At 36.9% G+C, this 26937-nt stretch overlaps 1 protein-coding gene across 11 annotated transcripts in view; it reads right to left on the minus strand.

Annotated features, from left to right (window-relative positions):
* The window catches only part of GULP1 (GULP PTB domain containing engulfment adaptor 1), a 288455-nt gene that overhangs the window by 161150 nt on the left and 100368 nt on the right, over positions 1-26937 (minus strand). For 6 of the 11 annotated variants that reach the window (XM_075529877.1, XM_075529876.1, XM_075529878.1 and 3 more), the window contains exon 1: positions 24739-24876. The exons of 2 other annotated variants lie outside the window; for them this stretch is intronic. Coding sequence is in view for 3 of the 9 variants with exons in the window: in XM_075529873.1 (XP_075385988.1) it covers positions 24739-24804 (66 nt within the window). In the remaining 6 variants the exon portion in view is untranslated. Of the gene's footprint in view, positions 1-24738; positions 24877-26937 lie in introns of those variants that run through there. 3 more of the 11 variants (XM_075529873.1, XM_075529872.1, XM_075529871.1) reach the window with 1 other exon arrangement.

The following is a 26937-nucleotide window of genomic DNA, read 5'->3' on the forward strand; positions in this document are numbered from 1 at the left end:
TCTGCAAGCATTAGAAAATTTAATAATGAAGTAGAAATAATAAAAATTGTACTGATAACACTGTTGAGTAAGTATGAAGCAGTTTTCTAGACAGGCTATGCTGTTGTGTGCCATTGTGCCGGCACTAATTGGTAGCACCCTTCGAGGTAGCAGAGTCCTGCACCAGTGTCTCCTCTTCAATCACTCTGGAAGCGAACGGTGCCATGGGTGAGTCAGACACCAAGCGCTCAAATATTGTGCCGCTAGACATACTCTAGGGATTTTGCCACTGTTTCTGAAGGAATTGGGATAAAATACACTGTATAGTTTAGACCCGGTAAAAAATTTTAGACTATATCAAGAATGGGGAACTTTTTTTTTTTTGCCAAGGGCCATTTGTATATTTACTGCATCCTTCGCGGCCATACAAACTTATCAACTTAAGCATTAGCTTTCTGTATTTGGTCCAATGCTTAATTAATGCTTAATTAACTCACCCTGAAGGGTGATGGTGAGGCATGTGATGTTAGTTGGTGTTGATGATTTCAGGAGTCTTATATGGCCTGCGGCCAGCCGTTTCCTACCCCTGGGCTCTACCTTCCCTCCTCCGGACAATGTTCACCTGAGGTTTGTTTCACTAATCAAGGACTTAGGTAATGTCTGGTACAGAAAGAGCACGACAAACTATTATTCTAATGAATGCAAATCATGCTAGAAAATAAGAAATGAACAAAAAATAGTTCTGAGTAATCCAATGGGCCATGCATGCTATTACAGCGTCTAGTATTCCATGAGAACACTCAAAACCAATTAAAATGCACTCAGAGGACATAACAGGAAAAACAAATTTCCTGTCATCGTGAGATGGATGAGGCAATAAGAATAATTTAATTAACACTGTTTGACCGAACAATTAAAGGGCACAATCTCACATTTGTGTAACGTTAGTTAGATTCTAATTCCCTGGTTTCCCACTCTCTTAATTTTACAGTGTGCAATTTTTTTAGCAGATTTGACTTTCAATAATGTTAGGAAATTGTATTAGACAAAGAATGTTTATCAGATTCCAAAAACTTCTTCCAAAATAAAATATTATCAAGAACTCAATTTCACAATTGTGATTTAGCATTTACTCGAGAATGAATAAAGCTTACCAGACTTTAAAAATAAAAGTTCAAACAATATTTATCCAACACTATGAGATTAATCTACAAATAATGTTTCATGTGCTTTTCAGTCCCCATTCAGTCGAACACTAGCTATTTCAGTGCTGGCTACCCGGTGGTCTCTCTTCATAAGGAGTACCCTCCCCTGATCCTCACCGAAAGTCTTCTTTCCCAGGTACAGGATACAAAGGCTACAAATTGATGTAGGTGAATTACAGGTGTAACTGATGCCAATTTTTGAATTGTCAGACCATCTCTTCTATCACAAGACTAAATGGCACAAGGTTGTTAAGAACTGAAAAGACACACAATTGAGTCCAGGGCAGGGTCTTCTCATTTCTTATAATTAACCTGAGATAAGAACAGGTTGGCTGCAGAGGGGTAGTGGGGAGATGAGTCACTCAGGTTCAGTACAGCAACAAATGAAACTCAAAACCTTCCTCTAGTTCTTGAATGCTTCCTCACCCCCACCCCCAACCCCATTATACCTCGCAGACCTGGTTAGACCAGAGGATGTACAGCGGTGCAGTAGGGATCTGGAAACACAGGGAATCTAGGACGGATGAACCCCTCAGGACCAGCGGTGAGAGTGGCGATGACACCGGGAGAGAAGGGGGTGTAGAAAGGGAGAACGGATCTCAGGGATCTACATGTAACCTCCTCTCTGGGGATGGGCAATAGGAAGGTGGGTGAGGGGAGACGCTGGGCAGTGTAAGATAAAATAATAATTTATAAGTTATTAAGGGTTCATGATGGAGGGGGGATGGGGAGGGAGTGGGAGGGGAAAAAGGAAAATGAGCTGATTCCAGGAACCCAAGTGGAGGGCGAATTTTGAGAATGATGAGGGCAACGAATATATAAGGATACTTTACCAATTGATGTATGCATAGATTGTGATAAGAGTTGTATGAGCCCCAATAAATGATTTTTAAAAAAAAGAACAGGTAGGTTGCTCTCTCTTTACTTAACCCTTTCATAGTCAAACTTTCTGCTTTGATCATGTGTTATTGACAGCATATGTTTTCAATAATGAAAAGGGTGCTAAGGTATTTTTTAGTTAAAATGGATTTTGATAAATGATGTAGGACATAAATTCCAAGTGAATTCTGGCAGTAGGATTGTTGGGACAAAGTCTATTTCTTCAAGTCCGTGCAGTTATATAGGTGCCAGATGGTAATAAAAACTGCAACTGGACAGCAGTTTCCCAAGTGGCTTGAAAGGCTGAATATACCAGTGGGCAATATCTATCCCATGAATCACAGAAGGGTGATTCCAGCGACTTCAAGTTGGCTTTTCACGGTTTCTAAACAGCTCACTTGATATGGATGCCACAGAGCTCAATTGTTTAAAGTGTCCAATTGAGTGGTTTTTTTAAGTATACTTTAAAGCTCTTCAACCATCACAGTCATCAAATTGAAGAACCCTCTCATCACTCTCACTGCCCTCACCCAAAGGAAGAATGGAAAAAAGGGGAGAAGAAAAAGAGGAATTCACTTTAGATAGTGAAAATATGGCTTAAACCAATCAAATATGCTGAAAGGATAAAATTCTCGTGTACTTCCTTTAAACTGACAGAATACAAATTCTCCATGCACTGAATAATAAGTCATAGAATGGGGAAAACACACTCAGAAAATGACTTGGTAAATCAAGAGTCTTCTTCTAATGGAGCACAGGGACATCTTGATTGAGCTTATCACTCTGCATGTCATGGAACTAATGTTTAACTGAGAACAGTTGCAGTCATTCCATGTTGCCTAGACATATGTAGAAGTAATGCAGGTATTTTCCTTTAATTGTTTAGATAATTTCATCTAAATTATCTTCTAAGGAAGCACTGCAGGTCAATCTAGTCTTCCCTTCTCCACTGCTAACACCATTTCCTTGGGTTTATGCTAAGTTGACGAAGGATTTGAACAGTCCACCAAACCTTTATTTTAAATTTGCATGAAAGCAAAAGAAGTGTCACATTCAATGTAAAAAAAAGTTAACATAGACTCTGGAAGAACCAACTACCATTACAATCTTGTACTAACATTTCACAAATAGATCTGTATAGTTCTACAGTCATCTGAAATAAAATAGCTTTATTACTTTAAAAAATAGATTTCATGATCAGAGATCATCTAACCTGTCCCTAAGGTACACAAACTATAGTAAATTTCATATTATAATTTTAAAACAAACATTTCAAATGGGGCCCTTTATCCTTGGCTGTGAAATATTTTCTTCCAATTCAGAAGTTCTGCAATGCGGAATATCATTGCTGTTATCAAATGAGCCTTGGTAGAAATCACAGACTTCCAGAACTATGGTAACCTGGGTTTCATTGATTATGAAAATGAATACGACTGTATTGCTGTTGTTATGTGCTATCCAGTTGGTTCCAACCCAAATGACTCTATGCACAACTAAACAGAACCCTGCCTGGTCCTGCACCATCCTCATAATTGTTTGTCTGCCTGAGCCCACTGTTGCAGCCACTGTGTCAATGCATCCTGTGGAGGGTCTTCCACGATTTTCGCTGTTCCTCCACTTTACAAGGATGATATCCTTCTCCATGGACAAGTTTGTACTACAATGTGTCCAAAGTATATAAGATGTAGTCTTGTCATCCTGGAATATTCTGGCCTTACTTCTTCCAAGACAGACCAGTTTGTCCTTTAAGTAGTCCAATGTACTTTCACACACTCTGCTCCAATACCACAATTCAAATGCATCTATTCTCCAGTCTTCCTTATTTGATGACCAAATTTCACACGCATATGAGGCCATTGAAAAGGCCATGGCTTAGGTCAGGTGTCAACATCTTTGTTGTTCAATATTCTGGAGGTCTTGCGACAGCATATTTACCCAATGCAATACATCTTTTCATCCAACCGATTCTTCCACGAGCACTGATATGGATCCAAGGTAGACAACATCCTTGATAACTTTAATATTTTCTCTATTTACTATAATGTTGGACCTACTGGTTCACTTGTGATGAATTGAGTCTCCTTTACATTGAGCTGTAGTCCACATTAAGGCTGCAATCCTGTGCAATCAAGTGCTTCAAATCCTCTTCTCTTTCAGCAATAAAAGTTGTGTCAACTACCTATCTCAGGGTGTTAATAAGCCTTCCTTAAATCCTAATCAGGACTATACAAAACTGTAATTAACACTGCAATAGTCAGGAATTCCAGAAAGTTTAATTTAGCTCAAGTGTAAACTATACATAGACCAAAAGGCAGTTCTAGAGAACCGCATAGTTTAAATCAGAAAAAGTATGTGTCTGGATTGTATTTAATCAGTATGCTGCGAAAATCATCAAAGAAGCTGGAATATAGGAAGAAGAATGCGGATCAGGGTGGAAGAAAGGTTCATTAACAACTTCTATTATAAGGAGAAGACACACTCTTGCTTCCCAGAAGCAAAGAGAACTTGAAGCACTAATTTTTGAAGATCAAAGTCTTCAGTATTGAAAATACTACACGTGGTCAAAAATACAAACAAATCTCTCTTGGATGAAGTAGAGCCATGGATGTTCCTAAGAAGCAAGAATTGAGACTCTGCCCATCTATTTTTAATGCATTATCAGAAAAGACCAGTCTCTGAAAAAGACAGCATACTTCGTAAATTAGAAGGTCAAGAAAACCCTCGAAATGAATTAGCCCAGTGGTGGAAACAATGAGCACATTTTGGTGATGTGAATATTGATTCTAAGGGTGTAAAAAAAGCTGGGGAAAAAAGGTGAACTTAATCTAAATTCTAAATTATTATAAACCCACTGCCACCGAGGCTATTTTGGCTCACAGATCCCTTGGATTTCCAGAACTATACATCTTTATGAAACCAGATAGCCTCATCTTTCTTCTATGGAGAAGCTGGTGGCTTTGAAACCTCAACCTTGTGTTTAGCGGTTCGATGGTCAACCCTCAGCACCACCAGGAGTTATCAGAAAAAGCATCGTTAAATTAGGCCCCCTGTGCCCTTCTTTCCACCCCCTCCAAAAATGAAAAAGAACACCTGCTATTGTAGATTCCGACAGAGTGGAAGTACCTCACACAGGGTTTCTGCAACTGAAATCTTTATAGAAGCAAATTACTACATCTTTCTACTCTTATTAGCTGGTGGGCTTGAGCTACCAAATTTCTGTTAGCAGTCAATCATATAACCACTGTATTACCAACAGCCATTATATCAGTATTAGATGAGTTATTAAATAATGCTAAACACCATTCCAACATCCCAAGATTTCTAGTGCATGGTAACCTATACACTTGATGTAACATTACTCCATAAAGTCATAAAGGATCATTTCATATCGAAGAGTAGAAAGGGGCTGAAGAAACGGGATGGAAGCCATGATGGACCTCCTCTGGCTGCATCAAGGAGTAGAAGAATACAAGTCCACACCTGCCCAAGGTCTATCGCCAGAAAGCAAAGGCAGGCATGCCTCTACCCTCCATCTTTTATTCAACTCTGACACCAATCATAACTCCCATGACACTGCTTCTTGGCTGGAGTTGACAATCCATTGCAATGGCCACACAGAACTCACAGACAATGCTCACTAGTATGGGGCATTTAGTGTGGAAGCTAATAGGTTACAAAATATTAATGACAGAGTTCTTTTGTTCCCAGCACTTCTCAGCCATGCTGGCAGGCATGTCTGTTTGGTTCTTTGGCTCTCCATCATGTAGTCGCTTGACCGCCACTTCTGCCAGATAGCGTATGTGCAGCTCTGCCTCAGAGCCTCTGGGGCCCTGAGCCCTGTTGCCTCTGCAGCCTCTGGAGCTACAATGAGGGATCTCACACTTAACTGTACTGGTGGGGGGTTTTTCTTGATGATTGTGAAAATTCTCTGTTCCTGCTTCTGAAATAGCTTGCACTTATACTCAGTAGAATGACAAAACTAACAAATCCCAGACACATGATTTATATGTAGCCATGCATTTGGTGGATGTTACAAAGATTAGAGATCTCATTCAATGTCATTGAGTTGATGCTGAATCATTGAGACCCTGTACTGCTCCTGTGGTTTTGAGACAAAATTTTTACTGGAGAAGAAGTTCCATCTATCTCCTGAGGAGTTTCAAATTACTGTCCTTGCAGTTACGAGCCCAACTGGTGATCACCACACCATGAGAATTCTTTATTAAGGCTATGATAGCAAAGTCTTATTAAAGCAATTTTACATCATCACAGGGGCCCTCATACATCACCTATACACTATAAAATATCAATTTATCACTATAAAACAACTGTGAAATATAATTTTACAATGTTATATAAATGCTACAATGTCCTAAGACATTGAAGATATATTTGTGTGGTGATATATTGGCTAAACGTTGGACTTCAACTCACACGGTAGGCAGTTCCAAGCCACCAGTCGCTCAGCAGGGGAAGACATGATTTTCAACAGCCGTATGCAGTTAGTCTTGCAAGTCCACAAGGGCAGTTCTACTCAGTCCAAGAGTATAGTCACTATGACCTGGCATCAACTCTAAAAAGTGAGTTTGATTTGGGCTTTTGATATTTTTGTCATCACATGATTAAAAAAAGTACAGATTTTATAACATAGAAACTGAAATCATAACTCCACCTTAGATATCTTTTTAGAAAAGAACAAAATTATAAACTCCTTATATAGTACACAACTTCTTTTAGTGGTTAATAGCAGTATGTTTGGGTTCTCAGGGGAATTTCTAAGTCACTGAAATATTTAGCTTTTCAAGCTCCAGCATTTGTTTAAGCACTTTGGGAGGGCAAATATCATATCTTTCAAATCCTTTATTCATACCCGCCAAATGGAAATTTAAGACCCAAATCCTATTGTTTTTTTCCAATCAAAAGTACTGAATTGTTATTTAGAATAAGGATCTGCTGGCTAGGATCCTATTAATAGAACACAAAATGATTTGTCAAGTAGTTACATAGCTGCAGTCAATAATCCAATTTAAAAACATTTTCATTCAGGCAGTTTCTTTATAAAGAAAATGTCCCAAAAGACCAGCAAAGTAAGACAAACCTGATCACAACTATAAGTATGTGTGTATGTGTGTGTGTGTGTGTGTGTATCAGTCACTCTCACTATAAACACATTTTCTTTATATAACACCAATTTAAAATATTCAAATCCATTATAATAAATTTAGTATTTTTAAAAATATGAATTGAAATAGGTCTATCTCCTTAAAATATAATAATTTGTTTATGCTTGTCTGTATATTTTAAAATTTTATCATAAGCACTGCATAAATTGAAGGTATAGTTTTTAAAATGTGTATTTCTTCTTTTAGTAACAATATTAAAGAATCTGAAAATACAACAGCATAAGAGGGTAAGCTTAGGTCTCTCAATAAATAACCTTTAAATTTAGTAACAAATACACATTTTCAACCATCCAGCCCCCTTTTCAAACTCATAACTCATTTATAGAGAAAGTGTGCTGTAGCTTGACACTAGAATAGGAAATACCAAAAGATAAAACTTTGGCCCTTACATAACACCTAAAAAAACCCAAAAACTCAGACATCAGAAAAATAAAATATACACATATTGAGAACTGAAATGAAAAACATAAGAATTCTATTGAGGCATATTATAAGAAAATTTAACACAGTTTTAAAAATCAGAGCCTTTTCTAAGATCAATGCACATGATCTATGTGAATACTTTTCAGGGAGAAGGAATGTGGTATGAAATTATTTGAAACTGAGAAAAACTGGCATTTAGAGAACTCAAAGTAGGTCAGAAAGGATAAAGTCAAGCACAAAGGAGCGGTCAGGGGAGAGATAAGATCAGGAAGAAACGGACCATGTAAAATCTTGCAACAGCAAGGTACTAACTAACTTGGAGATGTCAAATCTGCAACTGTACATATTAATAGTGTATCTGAGTGTATACCAACTGAACAGAATACAGTTAGTTATTATTTAATTCAGACAAAAGCTAATGACAGAAAAAGCACTTCAGAATTTTTTTAAAAGGTCAATGGATTATATTTAGTAGGTGTAATGGACAAAAGGGAAGCTACAAGGTTTGTAATCAGTAAAGCTGAACATGTGGGCTGTTTCATTTCATCGTATTTATTCAACTTGGATTCTCAGTGTTAAATCTGAAAAGCTAGAGCACAAAAAGAAAGATGCAGCAGCACAATTAGAGGAAAAATCATTAACAATCTTTGGAATGCGGATGACACAATTTCCATTGCGGATAACAAAGAGAACTTGAAGCACTTGCTGACAAAGATCAAAGCCTGCGCCCTTCAGCATGGATCAAACCTCAACATAAAGAAAGCAAAAATCCTTACATATGAATAAAGAAGCACCATGAGGACACATAAGGAATAGAGTTATTATAGATTCCACTTTATTTGGATCCACAAATCAGTGGGCCTGGAGCACAAAATCGGTCTTTCAGCAATGATACCACCATGTGCCTGACCACAACTACAGTATTTCCCAGGACGTCGTATGCACATAAAAACTGGTTGATTAATAAGAAGAAGGAAAACAAAACAAAACAAAAAGCATGCTTTTGGACCATGGGTTCGGTGAAGAATATTCAATACACCAGAAGGTCAAACAAATTTGTCTTGGAAAAAGCAGGATCCGCATGCTCGTTAGGAAGGGAGGATGACAGGATTTCATCTTGGTTTGGCAAGAGTCATCCACAAAAGAGGCAGTGGATTGGTGCAATGACTGGAATAATTGCAACACTGGGTGTCTGAGTGTGCTGGGCTGGGAAGTATTTAATTGTGTGTAAAAAGGGTCACTAAGAGTTGGAACCAGCTTAAGGGGATCAACTGGTGTACTGGCAAACAAGCACTGAACTACAGGAAGAAAATATTCCAATGCACAGTTGCAGATAGGTTAGCCAAAAATACTAGTAGTCACGCTAGGCCAATGGTTCTCAACCTTCCTAATGCCATGACCCTTTAACACAGTTCCTCATTGTTGTGGTACTCCACCACCCCCAACCATAAAATCATTTTCTTTCCTACTTCATAACTGTAATTTTGCTACTGTTCTGAAGCAGGCAAACCCTGTGAAAGGGTCGTTCAACTGCCAAAGGGGTTGCGAGCACAGGTTGAGAACCGCTGCTCTGGGCTGTAAGCACCATTCGTCTGTCAGTTGGTTGTCGGCGGTGACTTGGTTGCTGCTGTGATGTTTAAAGCTATGTCACTGGTATTTCACATATGAGCAGGGTCACCCACGGTGCACAGGATTCAGCTAAACCTCCAGACGAAAAATAAAGTGTCAAGAAGCAATAGGCTGTCCGCTTCAGAGGGATTAGCCATGGCAAACCTGATGAGCAGTAGCAGAACACGGTCACAGAGCTAAGAGATGTGGCCCTCGGGTTAGGAAAGTACTCAAAATACAACTCAGCAAAGGCTGCCTCCTGCGCGCAGTCAACGTCAACGAAGCGATGAAGTAAAGCTAGCTGGCTAGACATAGCATAGCTATTACAGACAAAATGTAATTCAAATTCAATAGTGAAAGTCTTTTTGATCACAAATGCAATCCAATTCCTCTTCAAATTTTCATTTCGAACATAGTAAACCATATGTGATTCAAAATGGCAGTGTCTGTCCATTTCAGGTCACTAATAACTAAGATAGCAATCTTAGTGCTTTCCATTTCATTTTTCATGACCTCAAATTTTCCTAGATTAATGCTCCATCTATTCCATGTTCCAATTATGAAAGGCTGTTGTTTCTTCTCCTTCTGAGTTGTTTCCCACAGCAGATGAGGGTCTTGAAAGCTTTGCTCCATCCCCTTCATTCTGGGGAACTCTAACTGGAGGAAGCAGGTCTTTCCCAGTGGTATTTTGAGTGCTTTTGAACCTGTGGGGGCTCATTTTTTCTGTACTACACCAAGAAATATTCAACTGTTCATAAAGTGTTCAGGGGCTGATCCATCAGAAGTGAATTGCCTAATCCCTCATCCTGATCTGTTCTTAATATGAAAATTCCTGTAAAATATGTTCACCAGAGGTAAGTCTTCTCTGTACTTGAAATACATGTAGCATGGCTTTCGGCATCACAACAACACACAACACCACAGACCGATGAGCGAGGTCTTTAGTTCTTTTGTTGTTGTTTTCTGTGCCATTCCAGCCACTACCAAATTAGAAACCCGATGTACAACAGAACCAAACATCGCCGGATCCCACACCATCCTCACAACTGGGAAGCTGGAGCCCACTGTGACAGCCATGCTGTAACATCTCATCAAGGGCTGTCCTCTTTCTCGTTGCCCTTCTACTAACCGAGAAAAAGGCCCTTTTCCAGAGACTGGTGTCGCCTGATAACATGTTGAGAGTATGTGAGACAAGCCTCTGCATTCTCACTTCCAAAGAGCATTTTGGCTGTGCTTCTTCCAAGACAGATTTATTTGTAATTTTTGACACTCCGTGCTACTTTCAATGCACTCAGCCAGTATCATAATTCAAATGCATTGATTTTTCTTCAGTATTTCTTTCAACATCTAAGTGTCATATGCATCCGAGGTGACTAAAAATACCATAGCCTGGGTTCAGGCAAACCTCAGGCATCAAAGAAACATCTTTGCTCTTCTACACTTTAAAAAAGTCTTGTGCAGGAGATCTTCCCAGTACAATATATCATTTGATCACTTGACTGATACATCCATGATCATTAACAAAATTCTTGGTAACTGAATTCTTTTCTGCATTTTTCCTGATGCTTTCTAACAGTGTGAGGATTTTTGTTTTGTTTTAAACATTGACTTGTAGCCCATACTGAAGACTATACTCCATGATCTTACTAGCAAGTGCTTCAAGTTCTCTTTGTTCTCATCAGCAGCAACACAAGGTTGAAAAAGCACAGGTTGTTAAAAAAGAAGGTCAGGTTGTTAATAAGCCTTCCTCTGATCTCGATGCCATGTGCTTCATGTAGTCCAGGATCTCTGATTGTTGGCTCAGTACACAGACTGAATAAGTATGGCAGGAAGAATAAAAGACTGACACACACCTTTCCTGATTTTAAACCACCCCCATTCCCTTGTTTGGTTCAAGCAACTGCTTCTTAGAGGTGTTCTGTAATTCCCATTCATCTCAATGCTATCAGTAGTTTTGACCCTTGACTCTTGGAGAGGAGAAAACATAAGTCACACTTTCATCCTAGATCATTATCCTCCGTGGGCCGGAGTTGTTCTCTAGTATCTTTCCCCTACTCCACCTGTATACCTAGAACATTGACGGGCAGCTGGAAGTTGTTCAGTAAATACATGCAAAACTAGAACTTAAAAGAACAAACAAATATAATCTCACATCAGAACTAGGTAACAAGAGTCCCCACCAAGGGCCAGCAACTCAGAGCAACTTCATAGTAAAATTGTAATGAGGACCTCAGATGCTGACATCTAGAGTCCAACTGTTGAGGACTAAAAGGAGAGAAAATCAGAACAAATTGTAAGACCAAAGTGAATCTCTGCCTTCACTTTCATATCATTTCTGAAAATGTCAGCGATATATATCAACAACAGTTTGAAAAACTATTACATTTTTAAAACAGAAGAATCTGAGTTTTTCATTGCTACATTTTCTGAATATATTTGGGTAATTTGGCTAATCCTTCTGGACTTGTTTTCTCATCAACAAACTGAAATAAATGCTACCTTCTTCATAAAGCAAAAAAAATTTAATTAAATGACTTACTGTGTAAAGCACATGAAAGTCTTAATAACAACAGTCAGGGATATAGTTGTCAACAAATGAGAGTGTTTTAAATACAGTAAATAATATAATTATAATGGTTATTATTTCTGTCAAATACTAAATCATATCCTCTTGTTACCAAAATAGCTTTAGTTCTGTACTTTTAAAAAGCCTGTTATTGAACTATCATAATTTAACAAGCTGAAAAAACCCCAAAGCAATCCAATAATAAAAATAAAACTTTTAGCTAAGCAAGAAAACAGGGAAAGAGATGACCCAAATCCCATCCGATCCCCCGATACTAAGTTAGATGGCTTACTTATGAAGACACATTAAAAGCATGAATAGGAATCTGTCAGACTTGGCATTAGTAGATCAAATAGTCAGAATGACATGATATCTTGGTTTGGAACTAAAACAAATCAGTGCCACAGATCTGAAAGTCGAGAGTACACCCTTAGAATGAAAGCAGTGGAAACAGTTTGTTACTCAGACGCTCCCAAAGTTCCCAAACAGAAAACATTCTTTTAGCTCGACCACACAGATAGACATATGTACACTCTCTGGATGACATATGTTGTTATTATAAAAGTCTGGTCAACTAGGGTGCCATCTGCTGCTTTTTAAAATGGAGTTAGCTTAGTTGCTCGGTGAGGGGTGAGAGGAGAGAAACAGTACACATTTTTCTCTACTCCTTAGCATACAAACATTTTTGTGTGTGAGTCTATTTTTTCTACATTGTTAATCCTTTCTTAGCAAAGTAAGGACAAACAAGCTTGGCTCAAAGTCCATGTAGACAAAATTAAGTAAATTAAAGTTGATTCTGGGTTAATAACCTACACTTATCAAAAAATCATTTACTTGGCCTGGTGACAATACCAATTGAGATGAAAACATCCTCTAGGGTTTGAAATGCACACCATGTTGATAAAGAAAAATATGGAATTTATTTTATAGTTTGAAGAAAAATGATACGATACAATAAAGGCAGTGCTTAGCTACTAATTCAAAGATTGGGAGTTCAAATCTACCAGCCTACCAGGAGAAAGATGGGGAAATCTGCTTCCATAAGGAACGACAGCCTCAGGACCCCCTTTGGGGCAATTCTACTCTGTCCTGTACGATTGTGTTATGTTGCAATTGACTTGAGGGCAATGAGTATCCACAATATCAAGATAATTCCATATTTTAAAGATCATTTCTTTATTTTTAAATATAGTCAAAATGTTAGGTTGAAATGTCCCTCATTTGTAGTTTGGCCTAGGTGAAAAACGTTTTGTTTTATTTATTTCATTTTATGCCAATTTGAAAAGCAGAAACTTGTTTCGTTTGCATGTTCCCAAAGATTTTGGGCACTTTTAGTCTTGCAAAGTGGGCACTGTGCTATGCATCCTATATATGACAATTCTTTCCTACATTTAAATCTCAGGGCCTCAGGGCGTGCCCCTGGGCCAATCACCTCACAGTTGCTGACGACCCCAGTCCGCATAATAGAAGATAAAATCAGCTACCCTGTAGAATTCTTCTAACTACTAAACCCGGATTTCCATGAGAAACCTCCACATATGCCAGCTATCATTGTTGCCATTAAGTGGGTGGGTCAGCTTTTAGCTGCCTCAAGCTTACACAGTTCTCTTTCTCAGTTATGTCAAACCACTGTACTCACCTTCAGTCATGTGTGCATAGGAACAGTAAAGAGCCACTCCAAAAGCGCTAAAGACGCAATTTTGTACTATATTTTTCACAAACTTATTTTGTTTCCCAAAGTTCCCGAAACAGTTCATTATACATTCATTCCATTTTTCCATGAACTGTTTGAAGGCCTCTCATATAGCTACATTCGTATTATACACTTTATTCTATGCATTATTACACAACTTTTTTCATGTTTATTTATTGATATTTGATTCTGGTATTTGATTAGTTATTTTTATTTTTGCTAATGATTTAAACTTGTATTTTACATGAGATGCTTAAAATACTTAGGTACTTATAAATAAAATTTTATGGTTTATCTCATAAACATCTTTGTTTATACTTATTTCCTGGAGTCCAATTCCTCTTGTATTTGGTTTTATTCTTGCTGGAGTAAATCCTCTATTAAAAATTTCAGAGAGAAGCTATTTGTGTTTAAGTCCATGAATTATTGAATCATTGAAAGCATGAATGCCAGGTTGGCAGAGTATAAAATTTTAAGTTCAGGGTTCATTTTTCCTTCAACATTAAAGATAATGATTTATTATCTTCTTTCCTCCAGAGTTACTTACGAAAATTCTGTTTTTGTTCCATTATAGACTACCCAAGTCTACTTTCCCCTAATAGCTGATAAGATTTCTTTTTGTATTATTGATATATTTAAATCGTGTTTTCATCAGTCTAAATTTGACTCATATTTTCTTCCAAATTGGTTGACCCTTAAGCAGTGTACTTTCCCTTTTTTGGGGGGCGGGGGGATTTGTGGCCAACTCTAATATGTTATTTTTATAATACAGTCCCCAGAATTTCTTAAATAATTTTTTCATCTAAACTCCTTCTGGAAGCAAGTTTTAACTTCCAGATGAAGTCTCATTTTTTATTTCATAATTTCCAATTTTTATGCTGTTGTACTAGTTGTTGGCAAATTCCTCAATTTCGCCTCATTAATTTATAAGGTTTTCCCCCTTTTATTTTAGTGATCAAATTTTAATTTCCTTGATCTGCTGTAGCATCTGTCACATCTCTCTGTGGCCATCGATCAACTGCACTCTGATTACGCTCTTAACTAATTTTGCCTCCATGATCTACTCTGATTTGAGTGAGAGGGCAGTGTGAGTTGATCTCCTCAGAATAAATAAATAAACAAATAAATAAACAATGGATCTGTCGGATTCCTAATCTTCTGAACACTCCCGTCTTTATCCAAACCCACTTGCTCACCTAACGCAGGCACCCCTGTTGATGCTGTCTGGACCAGAAAAGTTAAGTGGGGCTCATTAGGTTTGAGTTACCTGACTGGCCTTCTGCAATAATCTCATATCCCTGGAAATGTAATGCCATTTGAGTGTACACACCTAATGTTTATATTTTATTATCACAACTTGCTGTATTAATCCTTTCTAATTAAGCAAATAAAAATTTTTTCCTTGGACTAGCTTTATAATGATAGGTTGCTAGCAAACAAGTAAATAAAGCTACAAAACTGAAATTTAGAAGAAGAGCTAAGCAGTCTTAAACATTTTAAATAGAAGAATGAGAGATACAGAATTGTGGGAGAGGATGAAATAAGAAACATTATCTACTATAGCATGGGATGCCAGTTGGTCCTGAGGATCGCAGCTAGATTATCTTTCTTATTCTCTCACTTGCCCTTGGGCAAGTGTCTATAACTCTTTATGCCTAAGAGTACTCATCATTAAACTTAGTTCCCTATCTTGAAAATTCCCTTTGAGAATTAAAAGTGCTAATTTGTATATAGAGCACACAATAATGTTGTATAAATACTATACAATATGTAACTATTGGCTGCTGCTTCTGCTAATTATAATTGATAATGCTTTGAAATATATTATAGCAGATGTGTTTTTAATATTCACTCAAGAATTTTGAAAACACCACAAAAGAATGGAAAACAATGTCCTTAGACCGTGCTGTGGAAGCGATGCAGGTTCGGCACTGGTCAGTAATTGCACCCCAGCTGGAAAATGAGGTTGTCTGCCTCTCAGAACACTTCCAGGGTCGGTGTGAGTCAGAATCGACTCTATAACAGCGAATCTTAGGGTAAGTATATATAGAGATTCAATTATAATTCTAGGATGATAGTTCTAAATAAAGCAAAATTTTGACTAATAAGACAAGTCACTTAAAATATTCTTGAAGTAGTCTAATTAAATGAAATGATGAATGTAAACTTACCTTGAAACATTAAAATTATCATTTAAAATATAAACTTATGTTTCAGTTCTTGTTACCTTTTAAATTCATTAACCAAAAATATCTATTTATATGTTACTAGATACTATCCCAAACTATTCACAAAGTTAATCTACTTATAGTCATTAAAAACTAAAAATATGTTGAATTTTATAATTATATTTAAAAGGAATTTCATATTTGTTTTCAGGTTGGTATCAGAAAATAATTGTATTGGTGAGCCAAAGCAAACAATATTTTAAAAGATATTTCCAAACTTATAAAAACAATCTCCCATAAATATCATTTTATTGTAGGTACTACAACTTTTAGCCTTTTACTAAACCACATCATGAAGTTTTAATTACACTGTTATTTCTTAGTAACAGCAAAATATGAGAATGGCTAGAGGAGCACTTCAGAGTTTCGACTGTGGCATCTTATCATCCAGAACTGTTAATAGTTGTTTATTATTCTGAAAACGATGGGGAAAAGCACACAAGAACATGCAAATGTGTTCTGTTCCCACAGCATAACCCTTGGATATGTAAAGCAGATTTAATATTAAAGCTCTAATTTGTCATCCCAGAAATCTAAATACCTCTTAAGTGTTACATAAATGTGTAAAATCTGCACAGGAAAGTTCTCTCTAATCATTTTATATTCGGCAACTTGGCATTACTGATGACTTTCATCAATTTTACCTACTTCTGTGTTTTATTAAATTGCTGATAGTTTTCAACATCAAGTGAAAAATGCTTTTAATATAAATGTAATTGCAGTTAAAAATACAGATTTCCCGATTTATTAAACTGATACTTAACCAAACTGAGAAAATGCAGTCCGCAGCCATAGATAGATAGATAGATAGATAGATAGATAGATAGATAGATAGATAGATAGATAATGAAATGCCTGACTCAGTGGGTAAGTATGTTGTTTTCTGACCACTTCTTTCTACCTAAGCCAAAATCTCTACCATCCAGGCACTTGGAACTCCGGCAACCCCAGGGCGCAGAGTAGAACTGTGGGTTTCGTAAATGAACTCTTTCTGGGAGTAGAAAGCCCATCTTTCTCCCATGGAGCAGCTGGTGGTTTCAAACTGCCGACCATGCAGTTAGCAGCTCAACATGTCCCCTGCTAGGCCACCAGAGACCCTGTGAAATCAATTACCTATGGCAAAAGTATGATACTATGAAAAGTCCTATGAAATTTCACAAATAGCAATGGATTTTTATTATAAAAGTAATGTATGCTCATTAAGCACACTGTAGTTTACAAATAAGGAAAAATTAGGTAAATTACAGTGCTTCCCCATAAACAAACCTACACTAACATTTTACAGGGTTTATTATTAAACATAGCCTGATAGGGTCCCCTGGAGATGCCACTGTAATTTTTAGTTTCCATTTAAAAAATAGAATTTCCTGTGCCATTAAAACTATTTCTAAATAACATTATTTATTGTTGCATTATATTAACTTTGTTGACTATATTAATAATATAAAGTTCTCAAAAATTTAAATGCCACTTATATTTCAAGATTTCTCTATTTTATTTCACCAGTTCCCATCTAGACAACTACCCTTGGATATAATTTGGAAGTCCTACAGCAAACAGAACTAAAAACATCTAAAAGTAAATCTATTATTTTATTTTGAGATCTCTCTCTTTCTATTTCATTTCTTCATAAACTAAAAATACTGGCATAAAACTTACTTTACCCACTATTGATTTCCTATTTTTTACCTTTAAAATTTATCTTCTAAAGATTTTATTTTAATTTTCAATGTAATAGTCTTCCCAATGTAATCCATATTCTAAAAGCAAATTCAAGCATTTTACAAAGACTGCTACCTCTAAGGGAGTGACAGGTTCAGTATAATAAATTACACCTTCATAATATGAATAATTACCATAGACTAAAAGAGACCACGTCACAACATAAAAGTAATGTATTTGGTGGGAAACCATTTTGCTAGTTTTCAACATTTCAATCAAATAGCTATTGATTTATGAAGGAATCATTTATTACCATTATATATTATATAAATATTGATGCTCCTGTTAAGCTGTCGAGTTGGTTCTGACTCACAGTGGTGACCCTGTGACAGCATGGGAAGACAGCCTGATTCTGGGTCACCCTGACCATTACACTGTGTCCAGGCAAATGCTGCCACCAAGCCAGCCCATCTCACTGAGGTCATCCTCTTTTGCACTGACCCTCTATCAACCAAATACATGCACCCAAAACATCGTTTTTCTTTAACCAATGACAATGTAAAAGTGACGATTTCCTGGAATATCATTAGTTATTCAGAAAGGAAGTATGGTTTGTAGATGTAGTTGGACAAAATGCATAATCTGTTATGAAATCGGAGATCAGCAAAACAAAGCAGCTTTCTTCAACCTCAGCAATGGGCTGAAAGGTTATTTTGCTTGGTGTGTAAATGCTAACCAAGCATCTTCTGACTAGGTTTTGCACGGCGCTCAATGAAGGACTTCCTGGGAGACTTTCAGAATAGAGTGCTGCTATAAGCCACACTCGCTGCAAATCAGGGAGCAGCAACTCCACACCCAGTTCCTTTCTGCTCTTAATTCCTCCCCATACTTTGCTCATCTGTCTTACTCCTCAAAATCTCGAATGCTGTATCATCTTTCCTACAATCGTCTGGCCTCATACTTTGTAATGCCACATGGATACATATATATATATACATAAATTCTTAATACCTTAAGCCCACATTACAGCAACATGTGAATTTTAACTTCAGGTGTGGTCTCAAAAGCAGCCCTGGTGATGTACTGGGTTGCGAATTGGACTGTTAACCTAAGCCAGTGGTTCGAACCCACCAGCCTCTCCTATAGAGAATGAAGAGGCTTCCTGCTCCCATAAAGTTTTATAGTTTCTCTCTCTCCACACACACATGCACGCATGCACACAATTATATTTTGTCTTTAGGCTCGCTATGACTCCGAATTGATTCAATGGCAGTAAATTTGTCTTTCTGTGGGTTTTATCTAATATTTAAGGGAGGGGGCCCTAAAGATCAAAACTTCCTCCTCTGAAAGGGTTTTCACTTGTGCCACTTGTAAACCTTTACCTTGAAAATACGGCTGCCTCTGCCCCGCTCCAGCTTCATCAGTAATTCCTGCATTTGTTTTACTGTCATTTCGGTCATCTCGAGCTCGTCCACAAGTTCCGCCATTCTATGGATGCTTGGGGCCTCTCCTCATCTCTTTTACTCTCTCACTGTTGACATTGTCAATAAAAGTCTATTTTGGCTTTGATTCGGCTGCCCATTGAGGTAGACAAGGTACTAAGTTATTTACATATTAATTACTTTAAGTACCTATTTGATTAGTAGAAAAAGAATTACAAACAAGATAAAAAGTCACGAAGGCACACAATGTATCTACACAATTGATATATTCGTATTTTTCATAATTTATATCTTCTATAGATCTAAAACTTTAACCCCACAATCTATGATGACGTTGAATGGTAGGAAGTCAGGAGCCAGATTCCAGAGTCTTTTGCTTCCTGTGGATGCATGCATTTAAGAATTAGCTAGTAGGCAACAGCAGACCATGGCTTGTGATAAACAATGCGATGAATGAACCTTTGGGGGTTTCTAATGCGTCTGTGCAAAGGAAATATGTAATCAGAAACACTCAAACATTTGTTTGAGCGCTTAGGGGCTATTGCACTACGCTGGGAAAGAGATCTTTGAAGCAATGTGGTAGGCAGTGAAAATAAATTTTAACAAAACTATTCATAGATATTTAAGAAACAGAATGAAAATACTGGTTAGTCAATTAGAGTTTGGGGGTTAATAAATTAGAAGTTAAGGCTTGTAAAAGAGAAAATTCCAAAGGTGATTCCAAATTTTCCAATTTAGCTATCCAAGTGAACAGTAATTCTAATCAGAAGGATAGGGAACGGAAACAAAAACACATGATTTTTAAGAATCTTGGAGATACTGATGCTAGTCACTGACCTATTGAGTCTGATCCATATATGCGGACACATGAGGCAAATGGCGCCTCCAGAATTCAGATTCAATTGGTAGCCTCTAGAGGACTCTCGATGACCAAAGTTCTTTTTATATATGAATCTGAAAACCCGTTCCTTTATTGACACCTCGCCCAATTGAATGCAGAGTGAAATCAGTTCACTTCTGAAAGTAAACCCTTCAGCCTCCTTTGAGCTTTGAAAAGACGGAGAGTAGTGTTATGACAGGCCTAGAACCAGTGTATGGGCGCCCTTGTGGCAAACAGGGTGAAGCTCTGGGACGCTAACCAAAAGGTCAGCAGTTCCCAAAACCCAGCTGTTCATGGGGAAAGATCAGGCTTTCTGTTCCCATAAGACTGAAAGACTTGGAGACACACAAAAATAAAGACTAGGCACTGTTTTAAACCATTGAATTGTGGAATGATTTGTAACACAGAAAGCGAAAAGTTGTAGGGAACCCACAGAACAAGTCTGGGCTAGGTCAGTCATAATTAAGGCAATGAAGCCATTGGAATAGATTCAAGTATACTTTTAAGCAATTTAGTAAGTGCTCCCTATAAAACAAACATTTGGTGAGTTTTATTTAAATTCAGATTCATATCTGTCATGATACTGATAATCGAACTGAAATGACCAAGATCTCAAGGAACTACAGGATTGCAAAGGGAATATACAATAAATAGTATAATGCTTGCTATCAAAGAGAAATTTTGATCTTATTAGACTTGAACTTATATTTTCAGAAAACAAAAATCATTCTAATAGTAAATAAATGAATTCTCAAATACATAAGGAATTGAAATGCTTTAGGCATTTCTCCATAACTGAAAGGTAAGCGATTCAAACCTACCATCTACTCTGTAGGAGAAAAATGAAGTCATCTCCTGCCAAGCACATGTAAAGTCTTAAAAGCCTGAAGGCACGGTTCCAAACTGTCCTATAGGGTTGGTTTGGATCAGAATTGATTCAGTGATAGTGGTTGGTTTTTTGTATTTTTTTTATGAGTCTGGTAAAAGTGCATGCAAAATATAGCAATCAGAAAGACAGAGAAAAAACTAGGTTCAAAACCAAATGTATTATTGTATCGACACAAAAAATCCCATTTAGTCCTATTTTCTCATCTCTGTTCATGCCATCCACATGGCCCTTGCAACTCCACATTCTCCTTAATTTCCCATTTCTATGACTGTCAAGTCCCATCTCTACACCCCTTGCTTTTTATTTCTTTTATTCTCAGTTAGATAAAGCTTTTTTACTTCATGCCTCAATTCATGCCAAGTGTGGAAGCATTATTTTATGGATAACAAACTCTGACCAGCCTTCAAATCTTGATAAGCCTTTAACGTTTTGAAAAATTGCACCTACTGGTACCCCAATATATGGATCCCATCATAATTCATTACTCACTAATCGTTCCTTTGTTGAGAGAGAGATGAGGCCTCAGAAGCCAAAGGAGCCAGTTCAATTGTGTCACAGAGGGCGGCTGTGAACAGCAGCTGACTGGCGGGCAGGGAGCAGTCTGTACTTAAGGAGCACGGTTGGCACAGCAGTATGAGCATGGCTGCTAACCAAAGAGGTGGAGGTTCAAACCCTCCAGTGGTTTTGCTCTGTGGAAAGAATGACCTGACAGTGTGCTCCATAAAAATGACAGTCCCAGAAGCCCCGCGTCATGCTGCTGTGTGGTGCTGCCAAGTGAGTTCTGACGGCTAGCACCCCTGGTACAAGCATCCACGCCATTGTTCTCCTGGTGAGCCCACTGCGGCAGCTGCCGCTGGATCGGTCCATCTTGTCCATGGCTCTTCCCCTTTCCACTTCACCTCTACCAAATATGATGTCCTTATTCTCCCAAAACAACATATGCAAAGTACATGAAATGAAGTCTCGCCTTCCTTGCCTCTAAGGAGCGTTCTGTCTGAACTTCTTCAAATACAGATTTGTTTGTTCTTTTGGCACAGCGGATTACTTTCAACATTCTTCCTCAGTACCAGAATTCAAATGCATCGGTTCTTCTTTGGTCTTCCTTATTCAATGTCCAACTTTCACATGCACATGAAGTTTTGCAAATACCACTTTGGGCCAGGTGCACCTTAGTCCTCAAAGTAACAGTTTTGCTTTTCAACATTTAAAAAAAGTCTTGCATGGCAGATTTACCCGATGCAATGCATCGTTTGATCGACAGGGCAGCTCTGTTCTGTCCAATAGGGTCACCATGAATCCCTATCAACTTATTGGTAGCCCACAACAACAGCAATCTTTCCTAGAATATTATTTTATTGTTTGTCTTAAAATGATGCATTAGGTTCATTGTTTGTCATGCACATTTCATCCTCTACCTTATTTCCAATTTTTCTATATATGGGTAGGGTTATATTATCTTTATCCTTTTTTAATTAATAAATCTTTTTATTGGGGCTCATAAAGCTCTTATCACAATCCATACATACATCAATTGAGCAAATCACCCTTATACATTCGTTGCACTCATCATTCTCATAATTCACCTTTATACAGTTCCTAGCTTCTCAAACACCCAACTCACTGCCATGAAGTCGATTCCAACTCAGAGTGATCCTATAGGGCAGAGTTGAATTCCACCTGTGGGTTTCTGAGGCTGTAACCTTAGAAGCACAGGCTTCATCTTTCTCCCATCATTCCTAGCTTAGTGTCTTACAAGTAACAAATGTTCAGCAAATTCTAGTTAAAATGAAAAGAAAGTTTACAAAATAATCTCCTTGTCTTTGGAATTGTTCAGCCTTCATTGGTGTAATATGCACATTATTTCTTGATCAAGTTTCTTAAAGGAAAACATGGGTTATTTCATTCCTTTGTAATTGTTTCTTACAATATAACTAACTACATACAAAATGTCATGATTAAAAACCAAACAACATATTTCCCACCATTGTTGGCACTGCCATTCAGTCAATTCTGACTCATAGCAACCTTATAGGATAGAATAGACTGACCTTGTGGGTTTCCAAGGCCGTAACTCTTTTATACAGTTATATAATGATATATATATAGTTATATAATGATATATATATAGTTATATAATGATATATATATATATATATAAATCAGAGTTCGACTTTGAGGTTAGCAGCCCAACTCATAACCACTAGGCCTCCTGGGCTCATGCTGTGCTATCTGTTCACTATCTTTCCAATTCTCTGAACATGCCTAGGTTTTGCCAGTCCTGTTCTTTCACTCCACCTTACTCTCCATTTGAAATATCATCTTACAAATATTGTCCTGCTCAAACCATAAAGAGCAAAATTCAGTTTGTCTCAAGTTTGTGAAGTATCTCATTCCCAAATTGAAATGATATCATCAGTAAATGCCCCTTCTTTTTACTTTTCCCTTGATATTTCATTTATCCTAACTTGTATATGGATTATAAATTGGACTGCCTAAGGTTAGCTCAACCAATAAAAATTATTTGAATAAATGTATGCTTATTTTTAAAGTAATGTGGGGAGATTGTATATATTCCCTTTTATGCTTAGTTACAGAATGTGGTAGTTATATAATCGCTAATCAATTTGAGGATTAAGAGTGTAGGGGTGGAGTCTAGCCTGTCAATCAACTCATAGCCAGTGAGGCCTCTGTGTGGCCATGGCCTTCCCCTGAAAAGTCTGGGATATCCTGTATTTTCCTCCTTGGAGGCGGGAGTCATCTCCCTACTGACAAGGCTGACTCCCTGAGGAGAAGCCACACGGACCTACCCTGATGCAGCCCTGGGAGCTGGCGAAGCCTCATGGAGACCCTGCCAGTGTGGAGATGCTTATAGCACCACTGGATCCAAAGACTTTCTACCCACTGGCCTGTGATCATCCTGAACTTGGCGTAATTACACATGTTTCCTGAGTCTAAAGAGGACTTTATAGATTGGTGTCAGACATATGGGCTAATTTTGGACATATGGGCTTGGAATGGAGTGGGTTAAGATGCTTCCTTACTGTATAATTACCCTTTATCTAAACCTCTCTCTCATACACATATGAGTTTCTGTGGATCTGTTTCTCTAGTCTACCCGGACTAACACAGAGAAGGAAATACAAACGTAAGTAGAGGAAGCTACTGCTTGCGTCCAGATATTTGAATCATAATCTTATTGGATTCTTTCTTAAACCCACAATAGGTTTTGTTAGAGAGCTTATTTGAATGGAGAAGACATTAGTCAATAATACAATAAACATTTTTTAATACAAACTAATTCATCACTAGTTTCTGAAGGTGAATGTCACAACAATAAATAAAGCCTTTATAAATTCATAGTCATTAATCTAGTGATGATAATTTAATAACTTAACCACTGCACCAAATCTCCTTCTGACAATTATAATCATCCTAAATGTGAAGCACAAAAATTTTAAAAAATACTTAAATATATGAAAAGATGCACAAACTAGAATAATAAACTCATCACCCCCTCTAGCAATTAGTGATTCATGTTCACCCCTTAACCCTCACAAAACTATTTTTAAACAAATTACATCATCCAGTGTCATCCATACAGAGAACTGTGTAGAGGGATAAAAACTTTAAAAATGCAATTTCTGTATCAGTACAACACTTAGCATTAATTAGTAACTCTGATACCACTGATGAACACACAGGACAACATCATAATATCTTCAGGGCTTCAAAATGTTTCTGGGAAAATGAAACTAAAAGGTAATGAACATTTCCCATGACTTTTTTGAAACTTTTATGGTACAAAAACCTATCAATATCCAGTAAAGAATACTTGTAATATTATCCTAAGTTTGTGTAAAAGGGGGAAGCTAAACAACAAAGCAAAATAAAAGGATAAAGACCAATATGATGACTGAAACTGTTTGTAGAAAACAGGCTCATTGATGATTCTAGTTTTAATTTCACTTTTATCTAGCTTACCATTTTGAAAAATAAAATTATACTCAGTTACTATTCAATCAAAATTAGAACATATTTTATCATTTTAAATACTTTTTTGGAAATGGAAGAGTCTATAAGCAAATAACTATTTATTCTTACCTGGGTATTTTCAAATATTGCCGAAAGAAAATACAGATACTTAAAAATCTGTACAGCTTCAATCATGCAGTTGCCATCAGAGTTTGCCTTTCATTGTTTTTTTCTCCTATGTATCGTATGGGAATCACACAACTGGAAATATAAAATGAAATGAAACAATAGAATTAACCAATAATTATATTTATATATATTTTGATGTGGAGGTTATAGCAAAAACACAACAAAGAACAAACAAATCCACAACCATCGAGTTGATTCTGACTGATAACAACCCTATATAGGGTTTATGAGAGTGTAAATCTTTACAGGTGTATTTATGCTTACACTTACATTGCATTAAAATTCTAATTAAATTTTTCCCAAAAAAGTTACTAAGTCACAGGAAAGCAATGTTTTATATAGAAAGAATACATTTTTAAAAGGTTAAGTTACAGATTGCTAAATAAAAAATGTTTTAATTCATAAGTATCTTAGTATGAAAGCAACGTATAACTGGCTCCAGCTATTTCCTTCACATATTCACTAATTAGACTTGGCACTTCACTAACAAAGTGCAAACCCTGTCCAAGATGATTAAGAAGGTGAATCAAAATTTTGTAAAACACTGAAATTTTTCATTCCACTTCAATTGCCATAAAAAGCATTTAGATAACTCACCCTTCTGATCATACCTATCAGGTGGTTAATGTTTATCACTTTTTATTGCAACAAAGATGAGGGAAAAGTTCTGCCGGGTAAATACAATAATGCAAAATAGCCCCTTAATTTGGCCATTCAGAATAAACCTAAATTCAGATAGGAACGGAAAACCGACAAAATAACATTCCTTCTTGATAAAAGAGCTGAAAGGTGAGGCTTAAAAAAAAAAAGTGGCAGCACATCTCACGCATATCCTGTATCCAAGCAAAACTTTCAGAAAACCTTAAAAGGACAACCACTGATTGTTATATATAATTTTAAAAAATCATATTTAGATATTTTAGGTACTGTTTGTAATACAATCTCAGGTTTAAGTTACTCAAAATGATTATAAATGGAATACAAATACTTTTGCAGCCCAAGAACAAAACATTTATTAGTGGATAATCTCACTGAGATTTTCCCAGCACTAAGGAAGAGAAAAAAAAGTTATCAACCATAAACAAAAACTATTGATGTTCTAGCACCTTCACTGATGAATTGACTGGTTTCTGCCTTTCACTGTCTCTCCATCTACATAGAGGTTCCCAGTGGAGTAGTGGTACCTCTCTCTGGTCTGTGCTCAAAAGCTGGGTATTAGAATCACCAGCAGCTCTGCGGGAGAAAGACAAGGCTTTCTATCTCCATTCTATCTTACAGTTTCAGAAACCCACTGAGAGTGGCTATGAGTCAGCATCGATTAGATGGCAATTAGTTTGGAATTTTTTTGCTTCAATGAACAAACAATTATGGAGATTGAGCAAGACCAGACAGTGCTTCATTCTGCTGTGCACAGGTCACTCAGGATGGGGATTGATTGACACAAAGGCACTTGACAGCAACAACAAATGAAACTACATCACCTGGCCATATATATATATGTTTTCGTGCCCATCTCAGATTACATCTTGATTGGTTTCCTACAAATGCAATCCCCAGGCCCAAACTACTCCATGTGTTTTTAGTATTTGAATGCTTATCCCATGGTTGTTTCCCCAAAAGTTATACCAACCTGTTTTCAATAGTATATAATAATGACAATTTTAAATCACTCTTGCCAGCAACAATCTTTCTGATTGAAAATTTAATAATTTTATTATTTGTTCCTTTTATGAAATTTGTATTTATTTAATTACAGTAGTATAACTTTCTAATGTATTTAATTTATTAAATATTTATTCAATGATTTTTCTATTTTCTTTTATTGTTATATTTTAAAAGGATGTCCTGAAGTTTCAATAAATATTATGTCTAAAGGTTTATAGACTCTGCCCTATACTTTGATTGCTCTTTCCCCAACATATGAATTACATTGATTTACTCAATTCTTTCATTAAATTTGTAGAGCCAGTTTTATTTCAAAGTTTTCTTTAATATTATTGTCATATATTTTAGCATACAAAATATATTAAAGCACTCTATATCATTAACAAATGGTTAAAATACCCTGTTCCATTGACAGTTACCATTTCATTGGTCTAATATGTTTACCAGAAGCCCTAGTGTTGCCGTGGGTTCCAC

Source organism: Tenrec ecaudatus, chromosome 13, assembly GCF_050624435.1.
Source record: "Tenrec ecaudatus isolate mTenEca1 chromosome 13, mTenEca1.hap1, whole genome shotgun sequence".
NCBI lineage: Eukaryota > Metazoa > Chordata > Mammalia > Afrosoricida > Tenrecidae > Tenrec > Tenrec ecaudatus.